Source organism: Barbus barbus (assembly GCF_936440315.1).
Source record: "Barbus barbus genome assembly, chromosome: 5".
Classification (NCBI taxonomy): Eukaryota; Metazoa; Chordata; class Actinopteri; order Cypriniformes; family Cyprinidae; genus Barbus; species Barbus barbus.
The window spans coordinates 31,134,605-31,150,129 of record NC_136733.1 but is presented as its reverse complement, the minus strand read 5'-3'; the positions used below and the strand labels follow the sequence as shown (position 1 = coordinate 31,150,129).

General features: G+C 35.3%; 1 protein-coding gene across 1 annotated transcript; it reads left to right on the top strand.

Moving 5' to 3' along the window:
- The first annotated feature begins 5,634 nt into the window (after positions 1-5,634).
- Positions 5,635-15,257, top strand: LOC306869850 (uncharacterized protein). Its single transcript, XM_079416776.1, has 17 exons — positions 5,635-5,699; positions 6,972-7,105; positions 7,188-7,363; positions 8,329-8,400; positions 8,497-8,730; positions 8,833-8,939; positions 9,899-10,067; positions 10,894-11,737; positions 12,520-12,635; positions 12,712-12,753; positions 12,870-12,941; positions 13,037-13,102; positions 13,605-13,693; positions 14,094-14,205; positions 14,281-14,389; positions 14,628-14,698; positions 14,783-15,257. The coding sequence occupies exons 2-17, from the start codon at positions 6,988-6,990 to the stop codon at positions 14,888-14,890; spliced, it is 2,505 nt and encodes an 834-aa protein (XP_079272902.1). The 5' UTR covers positions 5,635-5,699; positions 6,972-6,987; the 3' UTR covers positions 14,891-15,257.
- The last annotated feature ends 268 nt before the right edge of the window (positions 15,258-15,525 follow it).

The following is a 15,525-nucleotide window of genomic DNA, read 5'->3' as shown; positions in this document are numbered from 1 at the left end:
TTTGGACTTAAATTCCTGACAGATAAAACGCTGTGGTGGCTGAGAGAGCTCAATCCGCTACAAATTAATAGTTTATCCATGGTATTTATACAACTGTGGTTATACAAATGGTTATAGTAATTGGTTGTGTTGCAAGTATTTGCAGCACGTGTCAGTATTTGGTCGCATTGCGAGTATTTGCAGCATGTTTCTGTTTAAATTTAATATTTGCTCAAGTCAATATTTACTTTTAATATCCTCACTCGCACTACATCAAGCAAGGCATCTATAATGCAGACAGACATGAAATTAAAGTAAAACCATATGGCTCGTGTGTCTTTCTATGAGCTCTATGTACATGTTTGAAGACATTTATGATTCCCTTTATTCAAAGTATGATAGCATTGTAAATTTGAAAAGAAAAAAGGTCACAGTTTGTTAATTTGTTTTATCTAGTTGAACTTACTTTGATTGAATTTCCATGACATTTCCAAAAGAGCAATAAAAACTGATCAGCTTTCACAGAAATCACATTCTCAGCACATAGAGACTCTTTCACCTAGATATCACACTATAGAGACGGTGTCTGTTCCCCGAACAAGAAAATACAGAAAACATCCAAACCAAATTAAGAGTAACAATCTAATTGATGTTCAACAAATAAAAAATGTTTACAATACAGAGAAACAATTTATAAAACTTTGCTTACTGAATATCAGGTGCCTTTCTACAAAAGCACTTTTTGTAAATGATTTGATCAATGATCATAACTTAGATTTGCTCTGTTTGACAGAAACATGGCTAAAACCAGATGAATACATTACTTTAGATGAATCCACCCCCCAAGATTACTGCTATAAAAATGAGCCACACCCAAAAGGTAAAGGGGGAGGTGTTGCTACAATTTATAGCAATATTCTCACTATTTCTCAGAGGGCAGGCTTTAAGTATAACTCGTTTGAAGTTATGGTGCTGCGTATAACATCATCAAGAGAAACACGTGTTAGTGATAAATCCCCTGTGATGTTTGTACTGGCTACTGTATACAGGCCATCAGGGCACCATACAAACTTTATTAAAGAATTTTCTGATTTTCTCTCTGAGTTAGTACTGGCTGCAGATAAAGTCATAAATGTTGGCGATTTTAATATCTATGTCGATAATGAAAAAGATGCATTAGGATCAGCATTCATAGACATTCTGAACTCTATTGGGGTTGGGGTTAGACAACACGTTTCAGGACCTACTCATTGTCAAAATCATATTCTAGATGTCACATGGAATTGATGTTAGTGGTGTTGAAATTCTGCAGCAAAGCGACGATATCTCAGATCATTATCTAGTCTTGTGTAAACTCCATATAGCTAAAACTGTAAATTCTACTCCTTGTTACAAGTAAGAAGCATCACTTCTACCACAAAAGATTGCTTTGTAAGTAATCTTCCTGATTTATCTCAATTCTTCAGCATATCCAATAGCTCAGAACAACTTGATGTAACAGAAACTATGGACTCTCTCTTTTCTAGCACTTTAGATACAGTTGGTCCTTAACGCTTAAGGAAGATCAAAGAAAACAGTCTGACTCTGTGGTATAATGAGCACACTCGCACCCTAAAGAGAGCAGCCTGGAAAATGGAGTGCAGCTGGAGGAAAACAAAACTAGAGGTATTTAGTATAGCTTGGCGGGAATGTACCCTATCCTACAGAAAAGCATTAAAAACTGCTAGATCTGATTACTTTTCGTCTCTTCTAGAAGAAAACAAACAAAACCCCCGGTTATTATTCAATACAGTGGTTAAATTAACGAAAAATAAAGCATCAACATATATCTATAGATGCACTATAGATCCCCTGAGGAACAATTCCACTCATTCTCTACTATAGGAGAGGAAGAATTGTATAAACTTGTTAAATCATCTAAACCAACAACATGTATGTAAGCTCCTAAAAGAGGTGCTTCCAGAAGTAATAGATCCTCTTCTGAATATTATTAACTCATCATTGTCATTAGGATATGTCCCAAAAACCTTCAAATTGGCTGTAATTAAGCCTCTCATTAAAAAAACCACAACTTGACCCCAAAGATCTAGTTAATTACAGACCCATCTCAAATCTCCCTTTTCTGTCAAAGATACTAGAAAAGGTAGTATCCTCACAATTATATTCTTTCTTAGAAAAAAATGGTATCTGTGAGGAATTCCAGTCAGGATTTAGACCGTATCATAGTACTGAGATTGCTCTCATTAGAGTTACAAATGACCTGCTTCTATCATCTGATCGTGGTTGTATCTCTGTTATTAGTTCTACTGGATCTTAGCGCGGCGTTCAACACTATCGACCACAACATTCTTTTGAATAGACGGTATATATATCGGTTTCTTTCTTTCTTTCTTTTTTTTGCCTAATCAAAAAAGCATAACCAGACATTTAGGTGAAAATGACTTCTCAAATCATTTACTCCACTTGCCATGTTAATCTGCCAGCCTTCATTTCCTCTTATATGTATTGTATTTTATGTATATATGTACACGTTCTTCACGACTTGAATTGTTGAAGACATTTGTGCTTCACCTAACAAACTTCTCATGAAAGTGCCTTTAAATAGCACGCCAAATAAAAACAAAAACTGGTGGTATTGATACGCAAAAATCGACTTTGGTGTGTATATGCCAAAAAAAAAAAAAATAAATAAATGATATTTTGTATATATATAATTTTTTTTTTTTTTTTTTTTTTTTTTTTTTTTTGTGAGAGTGTTCCTCAAACAGGTCAGATAAGTATATCAAGGTTGTGTCAGAGTTTCAATAAGTTCCTTGTTCTCATATTTTAACCCTGGTGTAACTTTTTTTGTTTTCTTCTTTTCCTCTATTCTTTTAGGGCACGTGTTTTTCAGTCTATTATCTCCAAATCTGGGTGGTGGTGTGAGAGACCCGGGTTCGAATCCACTGTGAGACACCAATGTGTCCCTGAGCAAGACACTTAACCCCCTAGTTGCTCCAGAGGCGTGCGACCTCTGACATATATAGCAATTGTAAGTCGCTTTGGATAAAAGCGTCAGCTAAATGTAAATGCAAAACTTTTCTTCCCATTGTTGATATTTGAGCTGAGGTTGGTTTTACTGTCATAAGCCAGGTTCATTTCTGAGTCAATTCACACATTTTTATTTATCGCTTTTATTTTGTTTACTACATCTAATGAGTTCCAGATCTCAAACAAGTATTCATGAGATTCACATTTTACATGCTCAAATACACAACATTAATCAGGATAATTCTGTCCTTGTGAGTCCTTTGAAAGGTTTCAGGCTTGTTATAATGTTCTCATCAATCTGGCTTTGGAAGTATTATTTTAATTTTTTTGTATTTTGAGTTTCATTTGCTGTGCTCACCCAATACAGAGCCCCACCCTAATGTATCTAATTGACTTGGAAATGTCCCTCTCACCATGACAACACACTAAATCTCTCTTGCTTTATTCCTCTTGCTTACGCTTCAGTCTTTAACTTCACATCAATGTGGACACAAGTATTCCAGGAATAATGATGTTCCGTCAGAGTTTTCTCCTCGTTCTTGCGTTCTTTGGGATGGTAATGTGTGGGTATGTAATTACTCTTCAGCAATATTAGATAGTTTGTGAATTGATGTGACAATAATGCAGTATCAATGACCCCTTAATTGTCTAGAAGCAGCAGAGTCATTTCTCAGAAGCTGGTAACATTACCACTGCTTGACTTGGGGCCAGGATAAAGTATTTAGCATTTTTATATATACCTTTATTTAACCAGGAAAAGACTCACTGAGATCTGAAAATCTCTTTTGCAGGAGTGTCCTGGCCAAGATAGGCAGCCGAGTTTGCATATACAATTAAACAACATATTTACGACAAACATTACAAACCCCACATATAACCAGTTAAATATAATTACACACCATTAAGTTGCTCTCTATATTACATAAGGACTCAAAATAATTATAAGACACCAAGTTTTGTAACTTCATCTCCTTTTGGAGAAGGTTCCAATCTGAGGTGGCAGCATATTTAAAAGAGGTTTTACCAAGCTCAGTTCTGACAAAGGGCACAGAGATATTATAATTTGATTGAGAACGTAATGAATGATTTCCAAACAAAGTCCTTTGTATAAAACAACAGAGATAATTTGGCAAATGACCCAAAATTGCCTTATATCTCAACAAGTGCCAATGCATATTTCTCCGAATTCTCAAAGAAGGCCATGAAACTTTCATACAATTCACAGTGATGTGTTAAAAATTTACAATCAGTTATAAATCTCAGAGCACCATGGTACAAAGCATCCAAGGAAGAAAGATAAGAGAATAATCGAGAATTGGTAGAAATGTAGCAGACACTAATTTTTTCCTCAGCTTAAATGGGAAACATGACTTATTTCTGAAGTAAAACCCTAACTTCTTTAATTTTTTTACTCAGATACTTAATATGTGAACCAAAACGTAATTTATCAATGATAACACCCACATATTTGTACTCTGACACGGAGGTAAGGCTCCCCTGAGAAATCTGAAGGACAATAGAAAGAAGTTCTAGAATTTGAAAATAGCATACATTTCGTTTTTTCAACATTTAAAACCAACTTCAAAGCACGAAACCTGTTTTGGATAATACAGTTGGGTGAGTTCATTCATCTGAAGCTACTCTGTACGAAGTTAAATGGACCAGTTAAACCAAGATTTTCATTGGCGTTTGTAGCTTAAATCTGCTCCAACATATCTACCAGCAATGTCTATTTAGAACACATAAATTATTTAGTTTATTTAGGACACATTCTAAACAAATTGTCACATGACAAAAGCTAAGAAAAAAGTTTACTAGATAAAGGAGTTTACCAAAAGGCTTATCTCGCCTCACTCACATGTTTTATAAACAAACACGAAACTGAGCGTAACAGCATTCACAATTTTTTTGTAACGCTGTTGTCTTCAGGCCAATGCAAAGATATTTTCACACAAATGGATGTTGCTGTAAAAGTCTGTAAATAAAACAAACATAACCGAATGGGAAAATGACTTCCCCGTTGGTTGCTGCAGAACCACTAACAATAAAAAAACTAGGGGTAGGGCCTATGTGCTAAAAAAAATTGCATACCAGCAAGACTGGCAACCTGCCTTACGTGTTAGCGTATTTTTAGAAATATAACTGTCAGAAGTTGTAAAATGCGGTGTTGAATTTAAAGAATAAAAAAGAAAACAATCTTTATTTGAAACGATCCAGCTGTCGACGTGTTTAATTAGTGAGCTGCGGCCAGCTCGTGCTCTGGGATTCAGCATGTTGCACCTGCAGACGGGTGTGTGTCAGGTCACCTCAGCTGTGCGTGATTGTGTGCTATACCGTCTCAGCCTAATCCTGGAGTTTTAAGACCACGAAGCTTTGTTTGATCGGGATTTAGATTTAAACCTGACTCTTTCTGTTGCATTGTTCACGTCTGCTGCATCGCGCAAAGGCATCAATCTACAAATTTTCTGCATCGCGCAAAGGCTTCAATCGCGCAGCCATCAGTCTAGTTTGCTGCATCGCGCAAAGGCATTACTGTGCGTTCACACCGCCGGTGTTCCGACACTCTGTGCTACCTCTCAGAATGAGCTACCCATACACAATGCGCATGCGCAGTACCCCACTACTCTTGGAAACACTCTGTCTGAAGACCCGCCCATAAATTTGAGCTACCCTGTCTGAGTGGTGAACGGGTGCGTAAGTAAAATCAATTTAGCTTAATTAAAGTAATTTTTTTTGTTAAATTCAGACTCTCCTATTAAATATGTAATAATTTCTTCATTGTCTAATAATTTATAACAACAAAAACGAGTTTTCTAATGTTATCAAGAGTGCGCTTCTTCAAAAAAAGCATGCGGTTTTGACGAGTCCCTGATTTACTATAAATACAATTTGTCTTTAATTGTCTTACTAAATAAAATACTTTTCCACTGTATGTCGAATCTTTTACATTAAATATGTGATATTCTTTCATTGTCTCTCATTCCAATGCTTAATTTTATCACAAGGGTTTTATTCTCCCTAAAAAGCATGCGGTCTTGATGAGCGCATGATTTAAATCGATCTTGCTCAATTAAAATACTATATTCAAAATCGAATGGCTCCCAGTAAATGGGTGATAATTTCTTCATTGTCTGAGATTTCGATGAGCATAAAGTTATCAAAAATATTTTCTTAAACCCGAGACAAAATGCACGATTTTCGGATGTCCCATTTCTGATTCACCACGATTGTTTCATGATGCCAGTCTTTCGTCTGGGACAGACAAAAATCGTGCATTGTATCTCGGGCTTTAGGTCAACTCTATTACTATATTAAACTATATTAAAGTTTTGTGTAATAGCCTACTTTGTATTTTTACACAAGGTTGTTGTTAACGTTTTAACTCTTCAAAACAGATTATTTGTGAGCCTGTGATATTCAGGCTAAATATGTAATAAGTTTTTCAATCATTAATTTCACTATGATTTTAAGCTTTGACATGGTCTTACTCAGTCAACATGAAAGATATCAATGTTATCATGTTTTTATTGATTTATTGTGTTAGTTATCTGTAATTTTTAGTTATTTCTTAACCTAATTAAAATAACCCAACTGCAGTTTTATTGAGATTAATATACAATGAAAAAACATCATTTTTGAAAATTGTTAAATTGTTAAAAATCTGTTTTTGCAAATGAACTCTTGCAAATATTCCCTATAGCTATACAAAACTTAGTACAGTATTGTGTAAAGTCATTTATTATTACCACAGCATCTATAGAATTACCACAACAAATTAATTCAAGTACTTTTCTATAGTATGGTTGAAAAACACTATAGTATTTACTATAAATTACTATAGTATTTGTTTCATGATTTATTGTATAATTTTTAGTAATGTTTGTGACATAACCAATAAAAAACAATAACGGTCTATGTGAGTACTCTGTCTGCTTCTGAATTATTTTATTTTCTTCTGAAAGCATTGTAGATAGTATCATGGAGAGAAGATATGAAGAGGTGATCGCTTTCCTCTCTACAAATGTGTACCCAACACAATATACTAAAACTGAACGTCAAAACTTGAGGCGATACTCATCAAAGTTCAGAGTCACAGGTTAGTGTGAAGGCAGTGTTTTGCAAAAAGACTCTAAGGTTATTTTATATTACATATTTACTAAATTTAGTCAATGTTACAGATGGTTTGCTGTATTATGGAAGAAGGAAGGCAGTTAAAACCAAGGACGAATGCAGGGCATTGTTCGAGGAATTCCACAGCATCCCTTTGGGAGGCCACAGTGGGGTATTTAAAACTCGCAATGCCTTGTGTGCCAGGTATTATTGGCCAGGGATGACTGTCGACGTTGAGAAATGGGTAATTAATTAATTATATATTAATTATATATTAATATGCCATTAATTTTTTTCCTTTTTAATACTTGGAGAAGGTTATTCATGCTTTTATTACATCTTGCTTAGATTATTGTAACTCTTTGTATTTGGGTCTTTTTTAGTTTTCCACTGCATGTTTCCTAGTCTCTGATGTCTGGTATTATACGTCAATGTTGTGTTTCTTGTGTGCCTACCTTGTGTTACCTCGTTTTGGAGGATTAAAGACTGTTTACTTTGAGTTTGGCCCGCGTCTCCTTGTTCTTCGTTTTGTGACAGAAGGCAACCGTGACAACCGCATTATATTGAAGATATAATATAATATGTATATTTGGCAATGACAAAAGTAGTCAAACCTGTTCAATAGAAGGGGGTGTTTCAATACTTTTGTCAATATGGCATACCATTTCTAATGTGTTGAACTGGTGCATTGTGTTTGTAAGGTAATCGATTATACGTTGATGAGTTATTGTCAAGATTAGTTCAATTAATTTGACCCTCTAACTCTAACACTCTAAATTCTAATTCTATTTTATCTATCTGTCTTCTTTTTCTAAAAAACACACACACACACACACACACACACACACACTTGACCCTCTATCAATTGCATATTTATTCTCTAACTTCTAGCTTTTCTTGAAAACTAACACTAGCTTTCTTTTTTTCTATATTCTATCTACTTGTTTTAAAAAACAAACAAACAGAAAAGAAACCACCTTGCTATGTGTACTGCGTTAGGCTAACCTAGACATCAGAGCACTTGCATATTATTGCTCTTTTGTTGGTTTTGATTGCTTCTATTATTCCTCATTTGTAAGTCGCTTTGGAAAAAAGCGTCTGCTAAATGACTAAATGTAAATGTAAATTTTGGGATGACAAATAAATATGATTTATTGTTATAGCTTGTACTTAATCATTTTTATGGTCATTATTTGTCATATTTTCTAGGTGAGTGAATGTGACCAGTGTCAAAGGGTGGGAAAACCTCTTATACTAGAGAGCACACTGGAAAGTATTCAGGTATTTCTGCTTTCTAATTGCTCATTTTAAGCATAATGCATTCTGATCTGCAAAAATTATAATTTTTATTGGACTGCTTGCCGTTCTTTTTTTTAGGTCTCCTCAGTCTGGGAACTGCTGGGGATTGATTTGACTGGACCACTGCCCAAGACAGCTGATGGGCATGTGTACATTTTGACAATAACTGATTATTTCTCAAAGTGGGTGGAAGCTTTCCCCTTGAAGTCCAAATCAGCTGTAGAAGTTTCAAGGCACCTGTGTTCTGTAATTTACAGACATGGTTGCCCAGTCAGGATTTTGTCTGATCAAGGCAGAGAGTTTGTTAATGAGGTGAATCAATATATAACAACTATTATAATGCCTAATTCTCTTTGCATATAAGTGACCTACCCACATGATTAAATGAAAAATTCTTATATTCTTTCTTCTCAGATAAACAGGTGCCTTTGTGATCTGTTATGCATAAAAAGGAGCGTGACAGCTGCCTACCATCCCCAAACCAATGGGTTGGATGAAAAGACAAACGACAACATAAAAAGGTAAAGTAGGACTAGAGGCGGAATCCTTTTTTAAATCTTTACAGCATAAAAATGCTATTCTTGGCTCAGGTGTGTTTTGATTGGAGGTGGAGCTAAACACTGTGGAATCCATTTTACTATGAACAGAGTTGTTTACTCATAGTCTAATCTGTCTAATCTGGCCTACACTGTTAAAATTTGCTGCTATAGAACATTTAAGCCTTAAATTAATTTTGATGTTACCTTGACAAAGCCTTGCCTTAACTTTAAAGAAGTATTAAAGCCTTGCCATTACCTGTAATATATATTTTGCTGACTTGTGTACTTAAATTATTCCAAATGTTTCCAAGAATGTGTAAATCCAGAGAAATAAGCGATTTTAACTAGTGAAACGGACCGTGTCCTTGCGTCACCTGCCAAGGACGTCATACCCCCTCAATTTTCCGGTTTTATTTTGTAGAAAACAAGGAAAGCCCAAAGACACTTTACTATGTTTTGCACTTTATTAGACAGGTGACGAACACACAGAGTAGCATTATAACAGAACTTTCAACACACTCAAATGGTATCTAGTATGATAAAACAGCACTGCCTTTTCCTGCATACACATGACCGGAAGAAGTGGAAGTGGTTGACTGTGGCATAATAAAAGCTGTGCTGCTTTCCACGCTTAGTGAAGGAGACCCAATGTTTTTGTAAGACATGTTTGTAAAAAACTACTTACATTTCATTATTTAACAAAGGCCTAATCCTGGCCTAATCAAAACCCTTTCTAAGGGAACCATTGGCTAACATGTGAAGGTCTGTGCAATCCTCCACAGATATTCCTTGCATAACAAGAGTTTTTTTTTTTGTCATTTTTGATCAAGAACACCACAAGTGTTATGGGGATTTGAATCCAACCTGAGGGTTAAATATTTTAAAAGCTTATGTCATGTGTTATACAATTAGTTAATAATTTTTTTTACAATCCCTTTTAGGGCCCTCAGAAAACTGGTCAACGAACATCAGAACAATTGGGATGTTTTTCTTGATGCAGTTTTGTTTTCGTTGCGTTCAAAAATACACACAACTACTAAATATAGTCCCTTCTTCTTGATGTATGGAAGAGAAGCAAGATTTCCATCTGAAGTACCAGAGGAATTGCCGGCAAGTGTTATTTTTGTCTTTAGCTTGACCATTTAGGCTAATACTGTTCTTACTTTTTAATTAGTCTATGCATTTACATCAGCTTGCAACATGGCCCCCATGGATCAATTTTGGGGTCCACCTAGTTTGAGAACCACTGTTTTAGACCAATTTGTTTATGTGGAATGCTCACAGAGTCATGATTTATTGTGTGAACAGCATATTTGGCCAATCATAGCCAGTGTTGGGGAAAGTTGCTTTTAAAAGTAATGCATTACTATATTGCGTTACCCCCTAACAAATAACTAATTGCGTTACTTTTTATGTAAAGTAATGTGTTTTTTTTTTTTTACTTTTGAGTTAACTTTTTTAATCTGGGCAGGGCTTGCTTGTTTGTTTTATATAAAAAGTGTCATTTTTTGGATATTTTTTGGATATTAGTATGGTTGAATCATCGAAGGTCAGTAGCAAAGACATTGGTTAGATACTCAGATTTCTCTCAACATGGCAACACGAGAGCTGTCAGTCAATACATGAGAAACACAGTAACTGGAGTTACTTATTTGAAAAAGTAACTCAGATATTTCCTTGTAAATTAAAAAATAATGCCTTACTTTTGTTACTTAAAAAAAGTAATTTGATTACATAACTCGCATTACTTGTAATGCATTAGCCCCAACACTGCGTAGCACACAGCGTAGATAATAACAGAGCTCTTTGGAATATAAATAGAAATCACTCATTGCCTTGGTATTGGTAATGTAAGAGTATAAGATGTAAATAGCAACCACAAACCCTATTTAAAAATTATTGAGTGGTCTAACATGAAAATTCTTCTACATTTTAGCTTTCACAAATTGTTCTCCCCCACACATATGAAGAATTTGTTGAAACAAGAGCAGAACAAGCAGAACTTGTGAAAGAAAAGGCAAGTGAAAATGTAGTGAAATCCCAGACAAAGCAACAGGAAGCCTATTTAAAACGCATACAAAAAAAATACAAGAACATCACCTTCAATGTTGGTGACAAGGTTTTACTGTTCAATGCGCGAAAAAAAGGACGGAAGGGGGGTAGGCTCCAACCAGACTTTTCTGGGCCTTACACCATTTGCAATGTCACAGGCAAGGCAGTTGTTCTAAAAAACCAGGAAGGGCACATTTTGAAAACCACCTACAACATAAACCATTTAAAGCCGTACAAGGAAGGACAGGAAAACGGGGACACAGAAGAAGCAGCTGAACAGCAGCATTCAGTGACTGGCCAACTTAAGCTGGATGTTGATCAGGGGACACTGGAAGAGAAGATTAGCAAATTGGAAAGAGAACAGTCACACACCGTGAAAGAACATGTTGTCAAGTTAGAAGTTGAACAAGTGAGACTGGAAGAGAAGTGCAGCGAATTTGAAGGAGAACAGTCACAAACCGTGAAAGAACACGTCAAGTTAGTTGTTGAACAGGTACTGGAAGAGAAGTTGAAATTGCAGGGAGGTCAAGCTTTGAAGAAAGAAGAAAGGTTACCTCAGACAGGGAGAGAGAGAGGAAAAGAAAAGACAACAAGACAAGAGAAAGTAGGAAAGGAAAGACATGACAACAAGAACACCATTACTTCTGATGGGAAAAAAGAGATGGGAAAGAAGAGCAGCATAAAAACAAGAAACATTGAAGCTGTAGCTAAGAACCCTGAGGAGAGAGGTATTGTAAAGATGTATTGTACTACAAGGAAGTCAAATAGTAGGGCAGGAAGAATAGGTTTCCATGCACCCGCTTGGCAGTTTTTTGTAACCTAACGCCCCATGGGGTATGTTTGGCAGCCATCTTGAAATGATGTCATAGCGAAAAACACAGATTTTCATAACTCCTGAACCATACAACATACAATTTTTTTTTTCTAAATGAACCACTTTTTGATATAATTCTGACACCAAGAATCAAATAAGACATTTTGTATTTTTTCTGGGTTACATTACATGTTGCCATCCATTTAGCGACCTTGCAATTGATATAAGAGAAAATCTAGTGTCATTTGGCTAATGCAGGAAACCTTTGTGGAACAAAATAGCAAAACTTACGCAGTTATGAGCCAAACATTTCTTATTTGCCTGTTTTTCACCAATAAAGAGTGATTGTATCATGTCATTGACCTTTCCATTTGATTTCTGGTGTCACAATTATATGAAAAAGTAGGTTCATTTGTCTCTGTTGTATGGTTCAGGACAGGAGTTATGAAAATCTGTGTTTTTCACCACTCGCGATGACATAATTTTGAGATGGCTGCCAAACGAACCCCATGGGACGTTAGTTGACCTCGGCAACATAAAAAAAAAAATTTACTAAACACCATTAGGGTTCCAAAAAATTGCCAAGCGGGTGCATGGAAACCTATTCTTCCTGCCCTGCTAAAAAGATATGGAAGAACTGTTCATATTATGAGTTTAATTATGTCAAGGTTTTAGATATGCTTTTATTTTTATTAGTTCAGCAGATCTGGTCAGACAAGGCTGTTGATAGAGTTGAAGCTGTGGTTGGGCCATACAAATTGTACAACTCTTCCTTGAAAACTTTGCAAGGGAGTAACTGGCTATCAGATGAGGTAGGAAGTTAGGAAAAAAGATTGCTTTGCACATAATGTTTAAAAATTTACATATTGTGTCTGCTTTCTCAAACAGGTAATCGATAGTTACCTACATATACTTCAAAAGAAAATGAAGGTAATTATTAGAAGAAATGTGTTTTAATACTTTATTTTTGTAATTTTTGTAATATATTGTTTGGGAAATATTTATTTAGAGATTTTGAGGTAAAAATGTGTGTATATTTTATATAGGCAAAAGTATTTCTTCTGTCCTCTGTGGTGTCTACTGCACTGTTTGGAGGTCGATTTGGAGTTGTACGAAAGGTGATAAATCCATACATTTAGTAACTTCAAAATGTATCAGCTGACCCATTGCTCATTTATAACGAAAATACATAAAGTGGTTTCAATGTCTTTAGATGGACATCCCAAATGATGACATCTGGTTGTGTCCATTCAATACCGGGGTGCATTGGATTCTTGTGGTAAGACTTTCTTGTTCTAAATCAGGGGTCCCCAAAGTCGGTCCTGGAGGGTCGGTGTCCTGCAGAGTTTAACTCCAACTTGCCTGGAAGTTTCTACCCTCCCTAGTAAGAGCTTGATTAGCTGTTTCAGGTGTGTTTGATTAGGGTTGGAGCTAATCTCTGCAGGACTCCGGGCCACCAGGACTGACTTTGGGGACCCCGTTCTAAATAAGAGACTGCATGGATGTGCTGGGATTTCCTGCCCAGAAAAGAACCATACCACCAATCCAAACTGTATGCTAATTGCCAGTCATCTTTGACGATAGTGGTCCTGACAGAAATGCTAGTAAAATTCGGGGTAATAGGCAACTTATTAAAAGTGATAATTGACTTATTTTTTACATCAAAACTGGCTATATTAACAGGGCTGTATACTGTTTTATAGCCGTTGCATTTGAATATGTATGCCATGTTTATGTTTATGTATGCCATCTTTTTTTTTTTTTGCATATATTTGTTTCAGATTATTAAGTTTTCAGAAAGAAAGATTATAATTGCAGATCCTCAAGGACATGAAGATTCTTACAAAAGGAGGGTACATAGGAACTGGAGGTCAGTGCTTGCGCAAGTAAATTCAGGGTTGTTTTACTGGGAAATACAGAGAGGCTTGGTGCACCAATAAGAAAGCAAATTACTGTTAGTCATATAGTAAATTAATCATGACTGAGTGGCATAGACCAGTACTATAGTAAACTTGCAATCAAACCAAAACGTTTTTTGTGTTATTTTATATCCATGCTGGTAGCTTTAAGTAGATCACTTTCATATTGGGCAGTGCAACTTTAACTGTTACAGAGAAACAAAACAAAACATCAACATTGAAAAGATTTACTTTTTATAAGCAGTGTATAATAATTAGAGTGTATTCGAGTTTATTATAATTTACCTATGCTCTCACAAAATATGATGTATGCTAGTAAGTTTATTAATGTTTTATTTTATTTTTTTAAAGAAATTTCCTAAAGATGCGCTGCCACAATGAGATGCATGCAAGTTGGGCTACACATAGTTTACATCATGAGCTGCAGAAAGATGGGAGCAGCTGTGGAGTCTTAATTTTAAAAGTAGGGCAACAAAAGTATTTTCAGTGCAGATTTTGTTTGTGTATAATAATTTTCTTTCATAACTTGCTTTGTTAGTTTGCAGAGGATTACTTAAGCACAGGCGGAGCTCTGAACATTCACACAGATGCAGAAGCTGTGGAAAGGGCCAGATTATGTATAGCCTGTGCAATAATTGAATATGGTGGTAAGTTTATTTATATATAAAATAATTATAATATATAATAAATTACTTTTGCATTATAAAGTCATAGCTTGAGACTGGTATGATGGTCTGTTCAGGTTCGTTTGTGTTTCAACAGCATACACTATGCATTGCTAATACCCTTTATTATAAGGCTTCCCTACCGAAACACAATTTAATGATAAGGTGAAACATATTGATAAAGTACTTTTGGTAAATGCCCATCTCTTTATCCCACAAGGTGATGTTTCTTCCATGTGCACAGCTTGCAACAAGACAAACCCAGACAATATCTCTGACAGCTTTACCATGGTAAATAACATATAGATTCACACTATGTTCACAGGATAAACTTGGACATACTTGATGTTAATTAAGTCACTTGACTCTTTATAGGTGCAGTGCAATTTGTGTTCACGGTGGGAACACCTAACTTGCATCCCTGGTGTCGTGACTACAGAGGATCTTTCAACAAAATACAATTGCAACCATTGCAAATCATAATCTAGTGTTGTTTAATTATTTTCAAGATGGCTATTTTTATCTTTTGCTTTAGTGTGCCAGTAAAACAAAACATTTCCCAACAATATTTTTTCCATTTATTGTAATAATTATAATTACACTGACACACTAAAGCAAAAGATAGAAATTGCCATCTTATAAGCATTTTTTGTTCTAAAAAAAAAAACTAAAACACAGTAGTACATATGTAGTGTATATTATTGTGTAAAGATTTTAATTACATTTCTTTCCATAGTATAATATGCTTACACTTTTCGAGCATTAAATGCTCAATTAAAAGGAATTAATGAATTAATGCTGAATTCAAATGAGTTATCTTGTGACAATAAAATTGTATCTTTGTCTGACTAAATATTCTACTCATTATTCTACCTTAAGGTACCATAAAGGTGGTAGTTCATTCTGATGGGAGTTTACAGCTGACAAGATGCGCTACCTCTGTTTATCCATCATTTATTAAGGTGGTAGTTCATTCTGATGGGAGTTTACAGCTGACAAGATGCGCTACCTCTGTTTCTCCATCATTTATTAAGGTGGTAGTTCATTCTGATAGGAGTTTACAGCTGACAAGATGCGCTACTTCTGTTTCTCCATCATTTATTAAGGTGGTAGTTCAT

Excerpts from the sequence above, each read along its gene's own strand:
- LOC306869850 (XM_079416776.1), top strand. The coding sequence starts at position 6,988 with ATGGAGAGAAGATATGAAGAGGTGATCGCTTTCCTCTCTACAAATGTG. Across the intron at positions 8,731-8,832 it reads GCAGAGAGTTTGTTAATGAG|ATAAACAGGTGCCTTTGTGA; the intron begins GTGAATCAATAT and ends CTTTCTTCTCAG. Across the intron at positions 11,738-12,519 it reads TAAGAACCCTGAGGAGAGAG|TTCAGCAGATCTGGTCAGAC; the intron begins GTATTGTAAAGA and ends TATTTTTATTAG.